Source organism: Xiphophorus maculatus, chromosome 21, assembly GCF_002775205.1.
Source record: "Xiphophorus maculatus strain JP 163 A chromosome 21, X_maculatus-5.0-male, whole genome shotgun sequence".
In the NCBI taxonomy this organism is placed as follows: Eukaryota; Metazoa; Chordata; class Actinopteri; order Cyprinodontiformes; family Poeciliidae; genus Xiphophorus; species Xiphophorus maculatus.
Genome location: NC_036463.1, coordinates 299,822 through 313,318, shown reverse-complemented (window position 1 = coordinate 313,318; position 13,497 = coordinate 299,822). Strand labels below are relative to the sequence as shown.

The window sequence follows — 13,497 nt, the reverse complement described above, 5'->3', positions numbered from 1 at the left end:
ACAATTTTTAAAAATGTCAATGAATTAATGTGTTTTCTACATTTCATACCTGTAAAAGTAATATGAAATTTAAGCTTCTTGAATTATGGTGATTCAGTGTACTCTCTAGGGTAATATATTTTGGATGTTACAGTCTGTAACTGTTAATATTTTCCAATTTTTACAGTAAATTTTACAGATTTTATTTTAAAATAAAAAAAGAAAACCACAACTCCCAAGACTGTATACAGTCTTAGGGTCCTAAACTTACTCCGTCTGTGTATTGTAGAGATCTCCCATGAAATATACTGTGTATCTGTATGTGTTTATCGCCATACTCCAGTCCGGTAGGTGGCAGTAAATGGACCGGTCTGCCAATAAAATACAGAAGCAGTGCGCATGCGCTTCTCCCTCAGGACAGTAGGTCGCTCTAGTCGGTGACAGGTGAAACGAACCAAACCGGTCGTTGTGTCACAAACATGGCGACTTTCAGTAAATATCTAACAGCGAAAAACTCCTGCTTAGCAGGCGGCGGCTTGCTGCTTTTGTACCTGCTAAGACACCGAAGTCAAACGCGCAAAAAACACAGGTCAGTGGTTCTTTGTTAGATTGTTTGTGCTAACAATTTCGAGACAGCGACAGGCTGCTGAGACATTTCTCATGTCAACCTGTTCCATGGGAGAAGGAACCTTTTTACATAGGTTCTACACTAATCTAACCCATAACTCATACCAGCAATATTACACCATGTTAGCGCTTCTCTTAAAAGTCATTATTTAGAAGGACTAAACTTGGCCGGGACTTCTCCTTCTGGTATATCAGTGAAACTCCCATTGGCAGGTTAACTGAGACGTCATGAAGACCGTCTCTGTTTTTGCGGGTTATAAATCATTTGGAGCTGGTCTTAAGCAGTGTTTGACTCAAACTAGCATTTGGTTTAGCTAGTGATGTAGAAGATGTGAGGTAACTGCGTAGCTGCCGATTTAGATCATTCTTTTTTACGTCCGAGCTTTTATAAATGGTTTACAAATTTTCTTTTAACAATTTCTGTTTTTCGCCTAGAATTTCAAGTTGAGGTAATTTTTCCATGTGTAATAACGTGCCTACTTTCTGCAGAGCTTCACTTATTCAGTCTTTTCTGTGACTTTATGACATTTGTGCTACTGAGGCCTTAAAAATGTTCTGAACTGAATGAATGACTGATGGAGTTAAATAGAAACCTGCATGAGTCTTCCTGGAAGTAAATGATGAAACCCTGAAAGTTCAATCAATCAAATTTTATTTGTATAGCACATTTCAGCAGCAAGGCATTTCAAAGTGCTTTACATCATAACAAACACAGAAACACAATGCAACATAGAATCAACAATCAAAACACAGCATTAAGTCAAGTTCCATCATTAAATTTGTAATTGATTACGTTTTAAATACAATCCTAAACAGGTGGGTTTTTAGTCAAGATTTAAAGGAAAGTCAGTGTTTCAGCTGTTTTACAGTTTTCTGGAAGTTTGTTCCAAATTTGTGGTGCATAGATGCTGAAAGCTGCTTCTCCTAGTTTGGTTCTGGTTCTGGGGATGCAGAGCAGACCAGAACCAGAACCTGAGAGGTCTAGAAGGTTGATACAACAACAGCAGATCTTGAATGTATTGTGGTGCTAAGCCGTTCAGTGATTTATAAACTAACAACAGTATTTTAAAGTCTATTCTCTGAGCTACAGGGAGCCAGTGGAGGGACTTTAAAACGTGTTTTGTGCTCTATCTTCCTGGTTTTAGTGAGAACGCAAGCAGCAGCATTCTGGATCAGCTGCAGCTGTTTAATTGATTTTTCAAAATAAAAAATGTCTAAATACCCTGTTCAAAGGCCTAACCACAGCATATCTCCTAATCTGAACACACTGACAGAGCTGGAACAGGTTTACCCTGAAGTATGAAAACAAATCTCAGTGGTTTAATTGAAGAATTTAAAAAGCCCATTTAACATGCAGGAGTTTGCAATGGGGGCTTCTTAAGCAGTCAGGTTTCTTCTACTAAAATATAAAAGTTGAAATTCCACAATATGAGGGAAAAGGGGAAATTAGCATAAATATCATAAAATGTTTTTAAATTAGCTCGGATTTGGCCTTCATGGTAGTGCACCTAAACTGTGCCAGAAACAGTGTAAAACCACTTCATTGACACTTTTTAAAACACTGACGTTTTTTTCTGACTTGTTCATCCATCCCTCCTTATGAAATCAAGGTTTGAGTTGACAGGTCCGGTAGGGAAACTCAAATACCCTCCCTGGTGACTCTCCAACTCATTCTGATAATCTACAATGTGAATCCCTTCAGCATCTCCAAACAAAACTTATCCACCTCTGGCACCCTGGACCCTCAAGGCGGGGTTTGGCTGTTTAATGTCTTATGATGGACTTTCCTCCTAAACCCTCAGAGAGTCATCTGACAAAATGCTCCTTCCACCCTCGACCAATTACAGCCTGGGATGTGCTGTGCTTTCCTTTTCTCCAAAGTGAAAAGAGCATTTTTTCTAAGATGGATGAGAAAGTGTTACTTTCCTTTGCAACTTTACCTTTTCATTTTCCCAGTCTGTATCAGGAACTATTTTAATAAATAAGAATGGTTCCTCCCATTAATGTTTTCAGGAAAACTGTATTATTGATTATGTTTTTTCATTTGTTCCCAGTCTTAAAGGAACTTCCCAACTACTACTGAACACAGAGGTAAGCCTCAGCAAGGCTCCCCAGGGGGAAAAGATGGATCACTACTCAGTCAATTGTTTTGATTTGAAGCAAAGACGAATTCCTGAAATGTAAAAATTCAGAACAGCACAAATAAAAAACAATGGGGCAAATACAATAGTTTCTGCTTGTGGAAAAACGTAATCTGAAGGCAGATTGGCTGAAAATGGAAGTCAGTGATGATTCCTTATTTTCAGTGGAAAATAATATGATGGAATAGGAAGTCAGAGTCACTTCCACAACAATAAAATCACATGGTGACATTATAGTGTTACTTTTTTCTTGAAACAAAACAGGTTTGGTGATGATGTAACCATTTCTGCTGAGGAAAGAACAATTTTTATGTAGGAAAATCAGATCGATGACCAGCAAACATGCCAGACCTCAATCCAACTGGAAGTTTGTGGTAAAGCAGGTTCATTACAAGGCTTTATCCTGCACAGATGATCTGGAATGACTGAAGGATGATGCATGCCAATAGTGAAGTCCTTAAATGCTTGTAACATTTTTGCAACAAACAGAAACAATTGACTGAGGAGCCCGTGACATAGTCACTCATATTTTTGCTGGCAATTGTATGAATAGTTAAAATTAATTTATCACTAAATATAATTTCTTATGTCTATTTAATATAGAAAGATGGAAAAAAAGACAAAACAGCCGTGGATAAGGTTTTCTTTCTTCGAATTCTTCGAATTCTTCACATCATGGTGCCACGTGTTTTCTGCATGGAGGTTTGTTTCATCTGAATGCTGTGATATTAGCCATAATACAAGCCATAATAAAATTTGCAAACAACCTCCAAGACAAAGTCCTGTCTTATCTGTGACCTCAGTAATACCTGGACCTTTAGTACTTAAGACAGATTATGTCCTTTTCTCAGTTTTCTTTTCAATGACTTTGTAATTGTTTTTTTTTTTGACCTAATGATGACATATCGCCCAGTGACTGCTGGACATAGGCACCAGCCCTCTTTGTGACCCTGCACTGATGTCCTCATGACTGTACAGATAGCGATGCTCTTTGACCCAGAAACATTAGCTTCATAAGTTCTGTTGTAATGTTTTTATCTGAACTCTGAGGTAGATCCTACGTGAGCCAAGTTCTGAAAGATAAGACGTTTGAATGGCATACGTGAACACTCACTCTTCTCCTATTTTGTCACCACAGACTGCTTACCTTCTGCTCATTGCCTCCATGTTGGTGGCCAGGACCTATTGTGACGTGTGGATGATCCAAAACGGTACCATGATTGAAAGGTTAGCATGGCTTGAGGCTTGTTTTTCCAGCTCTTAGCCTCAGAAGTGCATCTTGGTTTCATGCTGACCCTCAGTCAGCTACAGGTTCATCAGTTACAAGCTATGAATTAATAAGTCACACAGTATAGTTACAGGGTTTACAGTGACTTTAAAAACAGACAAGGCTGACCAGATTGCTGTAGCAGGAAGCTGTTAATACTAAAACAAATATAAAATATCAGTCTTGATGCATGGGGCAGATTTAATTAAAAGGAAAATGCTGATGTAGCTGGGAAAAGAACCTGGGAATCAATATGTTCAACATCTGGAATGTAGGAAGAAGCCAGGCCTTGAAGCACTTTGTAGGTGAGCAGAAGGATCTCAAGATCATCAGTCAGCCAATGTAGAGAAACTTAGACTGGAGAAATGTTGTCTCTTTTCTCCACGGTACTATGGTTGTTTAAGCAGTCTCAAGATCTCCCAGAAAGCGCAGGTTTGATTTGTGCCCAGCTCGAAACCAGAGAACGACGTCATCCCAAAATTTTGCCATGGGGTTTAATGTTAGAAGCTAACCTCCAAGCTCATCAGGAAATCTGATTGAACTAGTGGTTCCAAAGAGGACAATATGTTTCATACTGCCCTCAAGTCATGTGATAATGCCATCCTGCCAGGACTAGTTGTAACATGGAGATGAGTGTATTGTCAGTGAAAAGAGACTTCTTTTTAAGGATTAGCCCAAGAGGGAAGCATGTACACATAACATGATGTCCCAATAACAAATCATAGCTGTTAAAGAAGAGTAGATTCCCAGGCTGACAGAGACAAAATTATGTTTGATTTCTGATGTGAGCCAGTCTACTGTAGTTCTGAAAATTTTCATGAACAGATTTATTAAATATATTAGAAAAAAAACAACTAACTTTTCCCCTGTGTCTAGATATTTCCTTCTTCCTATATATATTTGCTTATCTCTGCATGTTCTCATTTCCAGTGCCATCATTGGGCGCTCAACTAAAGACTTCAAGATCTTCTTGTTCAGCTTTATTAAATTCATGCCAGTTGTAAGTTTGTTTTGAAAACTTTAATTCTCTTATTTGTCTTAAAGTTTGATATAAAATGGCTCCAGTCTCTTATGTTTTATATGAATTTATTACTATTAATTGTTGGAAGGTTTTTTTTCCTTTATATAAATATATAAACTTATAAAACTTTTATAAAGTTTGTAAAACTTTTAGAAACTCTACAGTTTATAAAACCGAGAGAAGTTCATATAAAACTTCTCATTATTCAGAACTTCTAAATAATGCCTAATAATGTAGGCATTATTATTATTATTATTATTAATAGATCATTAATAGTCAAAATGAGCAGACTTTGACCCCGGTGTGTGCCAGTAAAGTTCAATCTTTAGCTTAACTCTAACATGTAATCTGAATTATGCCACAATATTTTTGAGTATTACAAAGTGTGGTTGAACAATATCCAATAAATTCACCCAATTTGTGTTCTTTAGCATCGTTGTGGTTGTAGGTTGTAAAACAGTTAAACAAACAACCCCGGGAAAAAAGAGCTGCTCAAATAAACCGTTGTCAACCTAAAGTTATTATATAATAATTCCTTCTGCTGATGAATGAATTTTAACTTCTCTTTAGACTCAAAAAAGTGTAATCACTTGTATTTTTTATTTATTTACTCATTACATTTTGTGGTAGTGGCCTTTAGTCATAAATGGTGTGATAAGATGGTGGAAGACATGCTGGAAATGGCCCTTGGTCAGGAATCAAATCTGGACATTTAAGGCCATAGTCTCTGTATGTGGTATCCCTTACTATACCATTGATCCACGTTGCTATCCACTATTGAATAAAGTTAGTTGTTAGTTTTAAATTCCATCTTATATATTTATGAATTGCTGATTGCATTCTTTGTATGTTTTTATCATTGTCTATGTATTTTACGTTGTTTTGGGGTGTTTGAAATGCCTGGCTGCAAAACAAGCAGGACACTGAACTGAACTGGCACCTCTTTGAAATGTTTTTGTAAAACTACCATTACTCTGTGTCACTTGGTGGTTATGTGTCTGAGTAAAGATCAGATACTACATTCTGTTTTAACATATTGTTAAACTTAACAAAAACCTTTTTGCAAAATTGAGCAAGTCAATTTTTCGGTATCCATTAACCTATGATGTGAATCTTCAAAATCTGCATAATAAAATGTTGACAGAACATGGTTTGGCCATAATGAGTTTCAGTGTCTTCAGGTCTTAGGAGACCTGCTTACTCAGTGTTCGAAGAACTAAACAAGGTGAGGCAGAATTTAATTTCTGTGTTCCTCTGTTCTGGAACAAACAACCTAAAAAGCCTGAGATGTGTAGAAACTATTGGTTTTTTTAACCAGGACTGAAAATACTGATGACTACAACTTACCCACAAAGATCAAAGGTTTATCTGTATGTGTTGCTTCAACTTTGCTGTTATTTAGTTGTATTTAATGTCTCTTGTCTCTGTTTTTTACTTTTTCTGTAAAGCACATATTTATTTGATGAATTAATGGAAGTATATAAATATCCTTGCCTTGCCTAATGATGTATGATTGGGCCATTACAGATAGCTCTGGTGAACAACTTCTTGAAGTTGGGCCTAAATGAGCTAAAGTTGAGGTTCCGTGAGAGGCTCACAAAGAAGCTGTATGACCAGTACCTTCAGTAAGTCCAGCACTATTTAATGTTATTTTTTTTAAAGTAAGCGTTTTAATTATAGCATGTTGTGCTTTGAAATGTAGGCATTCTCACATGCACATAATTTTGTAGGCATATTAGTTTTATATAGTAAAGTTCAACCCACTCATTTTCTTGGTTAGCTAGTAGTGGTAATTAAAAAAGTTGAAGTGGTTCTGGTAAGTTTATGTGTAAGAAAAACAACACAGAAGTTATATCACTTTGGTTATTCAACTCCAACTGAGAACAACAAAGTACCGTATTTTCCACACTATAAAGCGCACCACATTATAAGGCGCACCTTCAATGAATGGCCTATTTGAAAACTTTTTTCATATATAAGGCGCACCGCATTATAAGGCGCATAGAATAGATGCTACAGTAGAGGCTGGGGTTACGTTATGCATCCATTAGATGGAGCTGCGCTAAAGGGAATGTCAACAAAACAGTCAGGTCAGTCAAACTTTATTGATAGATTACAAACCAGCGTTCTGAAAACTCTGTTCATTCCCAAAATGAATAAACAGCTGTTTTATTATTTTCCCCGAGGTAAAGTAAGTGACATGGTATTTTTGTGACACAGTTTATCTTTTAACAACAGCAAAGTATAACATATAGTGGAGGGGAACTTTTCCTCAATTCAATAAACACATAAAAAACAGTCTGATACTGTTACGGTAAATCAAACGTTAGTGCAATCACAATATATATCCACTTCCGCTGTAACCATTGATTTGTTCGTGTTAAATTCTCTCGCTGCTGCTCTATTCCCGTGTTCTACTGCGTGACTGATCGCCTTGAGCTTAAACTCTGCGTCTCTTAATAGGAGCCATTTTGGGGTCTTTACACAAAACCCAGCGTGCACTACGCGCTTCTTCTTCTACGGGGGAAAACGAAGTCGGCGGTTGCTTACCGTAGTTGCGAGACCTGTTGTGGCTCAATATTGGTCCATATATAAGGCGCACTCTCAGCTTTTGAGAAAATTGAAGGTTTTTAGGTGTGCCTTATAGTGCGGAAAATACGGTAACCGAAAGCACCTTTAACATACATATCTGCAAGGTTATGGAATGCGAGCAGGGTAATGTGTGTGTGAACATACACTATATTGCCAAAAGTATTTGCTCACCCATCCAAATTTTCGGAATCAGGTGTTCCAATCACTTTCATGGCCACAGGTGTATAAAATTAATCACCTAGACATGCTGACTGTCTTTCCAAACATTTGTGAAAGAATGGGTCGCTCTCAGGATCTCAGTGAATTCCAGTGTGAAACTGTGATAGGATGAACTGTGCAATAAATCCAGTTGTGGAATTTCCTCCCTCCTAAATATTCCACAGTCAACTGTTAGCTGTATTATGAAAAAATTGAAGTGTTTGGGAACGATAGCAACTCAGCCAAGAAGTGGTAGGCCACGGAAACTGACGATCAGCCGATGCTGAAGCGCATAGTGCGAAGAGGTCACCAACTTTCTGCAGTCAATCACTACAGACCTTCAAACATCAGGTGGCCTTCAGATTAGCTCAAGAACAGTGTACAGAGAGCGTCTTTCAATGCTGGGTTATTAAAGCATTGAAAAATGGGATGCTCTCCCTCTCTTTCTTAAAGAAATTCAGCCTAGCATCAAAAAGAGTCAATGAGTAGAGACCGGACTGCCAGGACGTAAAGTTGTGCAGAAAAGACATGCATACATGCTTACACATTTTGACATTTATTCATTTCATAAACATCACATACTTTACATTTTGTTTACGCGTAGTATATATGTCAAAGTAATGTGAATTGACCCCACTGGCATTCAATAGTTTTTAAGAGGTTTGCAGAAGGGGCTTCATTCAAAAGAAAAGAGGATTGTAATTCAGTGTGTCTGCTGATGTTAAAATGTAACTGTTCTCTCCCTCTTCAGAGGTTTCACTTACTACAAAATGGGAAACTTGGACAACCGAATTGCCAATGCAGACCAGTTACTGACACAAGATGTGGAGAAGTTCTGCAACAGTGTAGTTGATCTATACTCCAACCTCAGCAAGGTATGTTCTTGTAACGTACATAATTTTAGAAGAAATAATCCAGCATGTTGCCATCAGTCTACAGACTGCTGTAAATAAGAGAACATCACACCTAACCGTGCATATTGTAACTTCTAGACTATTGAGTGCAACTAAGTAGAATTCTCACTCACTCACTTAAAAAACACATATATACACTGCAGTTGTCTATAAGCCACAAGAATACCATGTTGTAATGGAATATTTACACAGAATTACCTTAGCACAGCATTACCTTAACTATTGTGAAATATCCTATCCTATTCTATTCTATATGTACTGTTAACATACACAAAATTGTGCAGTAGATGCTTCTTACTTACAATCCTTGAACACTGCTGCTTAAAAAAGAAAAAAAATACAGTTGCCTACCGGAAGTCATTGATTTCTATGTTCATCTTCCTCCTGTTTAATTCTGACTTTTCTTCAGTGTCAAAATTGAATAGTCTCACACACACGTCCTCAGTCAGTTACATTTTTGCTTCCACTGTCACTTAATGTCTTGAGGCAGATTTGCTCTTGAGCTTGTGCTGTCCTCCTCATCATACAGCAGCCTTTAGAAAGCCATTGGCAAGAACCCTATTATTAGCTGCATTACAGTGTGCACATTGTACTAAATGTGTGAAAAAAGCAGGTTGTAGTCAGGAAATGAAAGTAAAGCAGTACCTGTTCACATCACTACCTGGCAGCATTAAGCTTACTGTTGCTTGTCAATTCTTCTGACTACCAGAGTAGGTAGTGTGAAAGTAGGGCTGTTCAGCATTTTGTCCTATCAGATTGCATCCTTCCAATAGACTGCATCTAAATATTTGCATTTGCAGGGTTTATTTTTCTACAATGAATCAAATTTTGCTTTCTGTCTTTGTCCTCCAGCCTCTGTTAGATATTTTTCTGTACATCTTTAAGCTGGCCAGCGCCATTGGAGCTCAGGTAGGCAGATTTACTCACGTACCAAGCCACTGGTTTTGCAAACCATTGTTTCCCATTTATCTGTTTCTGTATTTTTATTTATTTGTTGAAATTCTCGTTGACCTTATTTATTATATGTAGGGCTCATGAAGGCTGTTTCTTCTGAAACACTGATCTGCAGTTGAAGAAGTTTGACTGAGATTGATTGGATGTTCTGTGGTGTTCACATATAATGTTGCATAAGATTTTTGAATGCAAATTATTAATTGAGTAAATTTCCCTTTGGGATCAATAAAGTATTTTTGAATATAAAGTTAATTGATCAATCAATCAATCAAATTTTATTTGTATAGCACATTTCAGCAGCAAGGCATTTCAAAGTGCTTTACATCATCACAAACACAAACACTTGCAGCAAGGGCCCATGTTTTGATAATCTGTGCTGCCTTGACAGATTTTCCAACCACAGCACATCTAGATATATGTTTATTGGTCGGTGCTACCCTTGGAAAATCGCTACCGTCACGTTTACATACAAAATACCTTAGCAGTTAGTGTCAATTTTAAATATAATAATCAAATCATTCTTTAAGTGATGTGTTTTAAGTGGCACTTAGCAGTGATAAGTAGCATTTGAGAAAAATATGTGAATGACAAAAACCTTTCTAAAAAAAAGCACCTGAATCCCCATTTAAAAATACCTGTTCATGTAAATGCGGGTATTCTCATAAAATCATTCATGAGAATAGTGTACCTAAAGCTAGTACAATTAGATGCACTATAACCCCAAATACCCCCAAATGTGTATTTTATAAAGGTAGAATTAGAGTTCCACCTTTATAAAATATACATGATAGCATGTGTATTTTATGCACATGGTGATACCAAAATTCCATCAAAATATCCTACCTGGTAAACATATGGGTAGCACATTTTGCTATACCAGATTCCTTCATTTGAATATCATTGCAAAATATAGCGGTAACACATGTTGGTGCACTAAAACCCCTTCATCAGGATATGCTACCGTTCGAAAATATGGAGATAGCACATGTTGATACACTAAAAGTCCTTCATCAGAACATCTTAGTACCAGGTAAATCGGTAGAGAATCTTGATGCACCAAAGCCTTTCATACGTATATTCTATGTGTTTCACATTGGTAGACAGCACACGTTTATCTACTAATTCTACTAAAAAAAAGTACGTTACAGGAAATCTACTCTATGTACCTTTCTCAAAACGTTTCTCAAGTAAATGTAACCAGTACAACTCACTTTTGAACAAAGATAATACTAGTAGCCTATTTTTGTTAACAAGCTTAATGTGATATATTGTCATTGGCTAGACATCATTTATCTAAAATTTACTGCATTCAAAATCATTACTCAACTCACTCGGTTAGCTTGGGGGGGAGAAACTGTGCAAAGTTCTTTTCCTTTTGCTGGTTTGCTTCCATGATTCTAATACACACCTGCACAGCTCTGCACAGCAGCATCATGTCTCCACCAGCATCATGTCTCCACCAGCATCATGTCTCCACCAGCATGTATCCGTTGCTGCCACACTGGTGTAAAAGTGGCATGAGCGTCTTAGTGGTCATTTTGCTCTTAAATGCGGCTCGGAAAAACACGTCTTGACATGTTTTTTCATCTCTGAAATCTTTTCTTCTTTTATTAAAGAAGACACCCCATGGTTTTTGTCCCCTAAATTGGCAATAAATTTGTTTCTCCCTTCTGTAAATAGGGCCCAGCAATCATGATGGCTTACCTGCTGATCTCAGGCCTGTTCCTGACCAGACTGAGGAGGCCCATAGGAAAGATGACAGTGACTGAGCAGCGCTATGAGGGAGAGTACCGCTATGTGAACTCACGCCTTATCACTAACAGGTGAGCACAGCTACTAGGATCCGATCAAGGTGTGAAAACTGCACAACAAATTTATGGGTAAATGACACTTTATCTCCATTGATGTTTCCTATTTAGTGAGGAGATTGCCTTCTATAATGGAAACTTGAGGGAAAAGCAGACAATTTATTCAACATTCAAGAAACTTGTAAGTGATATCTTAACAATTCAGTTCAGTGTATTTATAGAGTTCCCACACATGGCATCTCAAGGCAATTTACAAGACAAACAGATCAAATTTATGCTCTTGAGTTATAAAACTGATAAATCCAAAAAACAGATTCAGTTACATACATCACTATTTAATCTTAGTAATAATGACATGCATTCAAATTCTGTTTCAAAACCCAAAAAGGGTTGGTCTTCTAATGATTAAAAACATTAGAAGACCAAATCTTAGCATTGAGATTGGAACGACTTCTTTACCATTTTTAAAACTTTCAGCAGAGCCAGAACCCTGCTCAGTGTGAGGAGCCACCAGCCAGGACTGACTGGGAGTTTGAGAAATTAGAACAGACCCACAAAAAGCACAGCAGCAATGACCCTGGAGTACTTCCTATGTTAAAATATCAGTAGTAGTTGCTTCATCTAGGAGAGAAAGACAGTTAAGCAATTAAGATCTGAGCATATAGTAATATTTACATTCTGATCCCAGTAGCTGTACCTCATTATTATTCAGTCCATTGAAAATATTTGTATTAAAGGAAAAAAATATGGAACTATCTAATATAATAATTGAATGGTTATAATGTTATATATAAGCTACACTGGCATTGCAATGTTCCTTTGTATACACAGCTGTCTGTACATTTATTTGTTAGACAGCAAGAAATGACAAAGTGGATTTATATCAGCAATTCCAGTCAAAATTGCTGGAAGTGCAATTTTGTTATATAACAAGTTTGTTATATAACAAGTATACTATATATATATTATATTCATTTGTTACACACAGACTGATATATTTCAAATGTTTTTTTCTTTTAATGTTGATGAAAACTAATGAAAACCCTAAGTTCAGTATCTTAGGAAATTAGAATATTACTTAAGACCAATACTAAAAAAGGATTTTTAGAAATGTTGGCTAACTGAAAAGTATGAACATGTACAGCACTTAGTACGTAGTTGGGGCTCCTTTTGCCCAGATTACTTCACTCTAAAACGCAATACCTATTCTTACTTAGATTAGGTTTGTATGTTTAGCTTAAGTCTCACTAAAATGTTGTAACTCAAGTAAGGTCAGTAATGTACATGTTTGGCCTGAGAAAGTTACCAGACTAGGTTATTTTTAGTAAACTGGATTTGAATATTTTTGTTACTGGAGTGAATGCTTCAGCTCAGCAGTGCGCATGGGCAGTAAAGTCGTGTAGGAAGCTTTCAGAACATTTATGGACTTGCACATTGGAAGAAGCAAATCTTTAACGGTGAGTTATTTGTCGTCAGTACATTTTCATGTGTTATGTATGCCTTTACTACTCGCATATATGGCTACCTGTTGATACCAGCCTAATATGCTAATGTTAGCAGGGGTTGAACCAATTAGCCGACTAGTCGACTCTAGGACGTCTCGCGAGTTTTTACATTTCATGTCGACTAGTCGCAGTCATGTGATTGCCGGTGGTGACAGCCTGTGCTGATCTGACAACACAGTATACGTCACAAGACACAAGAAAAATAAGTTAATACATTAGTTTAAATGATATGTAGATGGATGCATATTTGTGGTTTTACAGTGTTTTTAAAAGGAGATGGAGTTGCAGCTGCAGTCCACTACAAAACACGAGCCGTCTAAAACTCGCCCGATCAGAGCGAGCCGGTGACCGGGAAAAAAGTCAGACGTGAAGAAGATTTTTTGCAACTTTTTGGGCCACATTACCAGAGTTACAGGGGATCAGCAGCACACAGCACCACTGCTGCCGAAGAAATCCTTGATATTTTTTTTGCTACCGCAGATCCCCACCAT

General features: G+C 37.2%; 1 protein-coding gene across 1 annotated transcript in view; it reads left to right on the top strand.

Annotated features, from left to right (window-relative positions):
• The first annotated feature begins 388 nt into the window (after window positions 1-388).
• Window positions 389-13,497, top strand: part of abcd3 (ATP binding cassette subfamily D member 3) — a 29,519-nt gene continuing 16,410 nt past the window's right edge. Inside the window, exons 1-10 of the mRNA XM_023326531.1 lie at window positions 389-568; window positions 2,661-2,697; window positions 3,351-3,449; window positions 3,886-3,974; window positions 4,945-5,014; window positions 6,563-6,660; window positions 8,577-8,700; window positions 9,592-9,648; window positions 11,374-11,516; window positions 11,613-11,682. Of these exons, the coding sequence (XP_023182299.1) occupies window positions 459-568; window positions 2,661-2,697; window positions 3,351-3,449; window positions 3,886-3,974; window positions 4,945-5,014; window positions 6,563-6,660; window positions 8,577-8,700; window positions 9,592-9,648; window positions 11,374-11,516; window positions 11,613-11,682 (897 nt within the window). The 5' untranslated portion in view covers window positions 389-458. The remainder of the gene's footprint in view (window positions 569-2,660; window positions 2,698-3,350; window positions 3,450-3,885; window positions 3,975-4,944; window positions 5,015-6,562; window positions 6,661-8,576; window positions 8,701-9,591; window positions 9,649-11,373; window positions 11,517-11,612; window positions 11,683-13,497) is intronic.